The sequence below is a fragment of the Salmo salar genome, chromosome ssa03 (genome assembly GCF_905237065.1).
Source record: "Salmo salar chromosome ssa03, Ssal_v3.1, whole genome shotgun sequence".
NCBI classification, from domain to species: domain Eukaryota; kingdom Metazoa; phylum Chordata; class Actinopteri; order Salmoniformes; family Salmonidae; genus Salmo; species Salmo salar.
Genome location: NC_059444.1, coordinates 26,445,657 through 26,447,942, shown reverse-complemented (window position 1 = coordinate 26,447,942; position 2,286 = coordinate 26,445,657). Strand labels below are relative to the sequence as shown.

The 2,286-nt window shown below is 41.9% G+C and overlaps 1 protein-coding gene across 1 annotated transcript; it reads right to left on the bottom strand.

Annotated features, from left to right (window-relative positions):
- Positions 1-630: 630 nt before the first annotated feature.
- Positions 631-1,960, bottom strand: LOC106599594 (pancreas transcription factor 1 subunit alpha-like). Its single transcript, XM_014190887.2, has 2 exons — positions 1,294-1,960; positions 631-1,173 (listed from the first exon to the last, which is right to left on the bottom strand). The coding sequence occupies exons 1-2, from the start codon at positions 1,892-1,894 to the stop codon at positions 965-967; spliced, it is 810 nt and encodes a 269-aa protein (XP_014046362.1). The 5' UTR covers positions 1,895-1,960; the 3' UTR covers positions 631-964.
- Between the last annotated feature and the right edge of the window lie 326 nt (positions 1,961-2,286).

The window sequence follows — 2,286 nt, the reverse complement described above, 5'->3', positions numbered from 1 at the left end:
ATATGGGAGAGCTGACGTAAAAATGGCAAGGGAACAGGTTGAAAGGATGCCGCTACCACGGGAAGAGTTTTGCCTTGAAGCACCTGCAGAACATTGAAGCGAACAGCTTCTACTGCAAGCCATCCGTTTAGTCATGCCCCTTTAAACAATATAATACACCAACATGATAACAGCTATGGTTTATAGCTGCAGGCCCTGCATTTTAAACCATTGAATTGCATCTGCATGTTAGTTTAATGTACATCTGATTTGCATACCTAATGTAGTTTTATATGACGTTTGCGGGTGTATAAGCTACAGGTCTATGATCCATACAGGCCGCAGCTTCATAAAACGTAGGCCTATGAAGGAGTTATCAGACTCCATCAGATACCCAGTAGAATGAACATAGTTGCTCATAGAGTATACGCTCATGCATGGGTCGAGACTGAGGCCCAGTGTGCATTGCAATTCAACTTATAACGCTCGATATCACGTCAGTTCATTGATTTATGCTCTGTTATGCATGCCTATAACTTTCCTTTTATGGATATTTATCTTCACAACTTGGATTTTAAATGATACTTCTTAAATGTATGTAAGCATATTAGCCTATGAAGAAAAGTGGTATAGACCAGACAACACAAAGTATTCATAATTTAAGAGCATTTATCAGATTGCATATAAATATAAATGATTTTACAATTCAGTAGGCCTATAAAAATATTTTGGTTTTAGTATATTCATCAATGTTCAATTAAAACATATTATCATGGAAACAATTAAACACATGTTGCTTGCTATACATGATGATTGCCATGCTGCCTGAATTAAGAATAGAGATCATTGACATATAAATATAATATTTACACTTAAATAATCAACGTTACATAAGAATCAACGTTAAGAGAACATTATATATTAACATGGATTTACCATGTGTGTATAACAATACATACTTTTAGACATAAACATAACATAATATTTATTGGACTGAGATTAAGCTTGAAGGAGGCTCGTTTTCAATGTTGGACAGGGAGGATTTCATGTGCAGTTTCCGTGGGTCCTCAGGTGTCCAGACTTTAGCGGTTCTGATTATGTTCTGGTCTTTCAGCTCTTTCTCGTCTTTCCAGGACAGAGAGTGTCCGGCGAGGGGAGGCAGCCCATAGTCAGGGTCACTTGGAGATGGAGATCCTGAGAAGGGGACAAATGATTAGTAACGGACCAAGTCTTTAACAAATTAGTAACAATACAGTTCAAAGTTAACTCATTATCACAGGCATTATCTAACCATATGAAATGTAGGCTACTTACTTGTTCCTCTGTGGCAAATTATAACTTTTTTGGGTTGAGTCAGTGCGTCACTGTTGGAGTTTCGGATGCGCATGTCGGACTGCACGAGCTCAGCGAGGAAGTTGATGTAGCCAATGGCCAGGCGCAGTGTATCGACTTTGGATAGCCTCTTTTCGTAGGGTAGAGTGGGGATGTGAGACCGGAGTCCCTCGAAAGCATCGTTAATTGACTGCATCCTCCGCCGTTCACGGATGTTGGCAGCCTGCCGTAATTGTTGCATCTCCATATCGGATCTCATTCGCCTCCGCCTTTTCTGCATCGGGCTATCTCCTGCCATCTGAGGCGACAGCTCTGAGGTGCTGTCAGTGCATTCATACGAGCAGGTAGACGAGGAGGAAGAGAAGGACAAGTTACCAATGTCACAATAGTCCCCATCGTGCGCTATCCTGCTGTCCTTGTAGTAATCTTGGAAATGGCTGGTGAGAAAGTTGACATCGTCATCCATAAACTCGTCGGTGTCCAAGTGGTCCCTGGAGGACTGGTCAGTAAAGAAATCATCGTCATCAAAATAAGGGGAGGAGAAGGAGTCCAGTCCAGTAAATGGATCCAAGACAGTGTCCATTTTTAGCTGTTGTTTTCGTGTTGCCCAGTAACAGCAAGTTTGCTCTTTGCGCTGTCTCTGGATGCTCAAGCGTTAGTTCAGCTGAAGGCTGGCACGCGAGGACTCTTATAACTACATCCATAGTCGTGTGCCATTAACCAAAAAAGCCAGCCAATCAGCGTTGAGTATACACTACGCTCGGCAGCGGAGGGTGCACCTAAAGATAATAATCTCTTACCCCTCAGCCCCCCCACCCCCCCAATGGAAAAGTGAACATAGGGGAAACAAAGCATTAGAGGACCAATGACCTACTAATTCTAAAACTTGCAGCCACCCTAACATTGTACATTTTATTCAATACAGTTATTTTTAAGAGAAACTCGCACACTGCTCTTGCACGGATCACTTTTTAA

What these genes read in the sequence shown, in the direction of transcription:
- LOC106599594 (XM_014190887.2), bottom strand. Translation starts at nt 1,894, where the DNA reads ATGGACACTGTCTTGGATCCATTTACTGGACTGGACTCCTTCTCCTCC. An exon ending in AATTTGCCACAGAGGAACAA is followed by an intron (nt 1,174 to 1,293) that starts GTAAGTAGCCTA and finishes TCCCCTTCTCAG; the next exon opens with GATCTCCATCTCCAAGTGAC.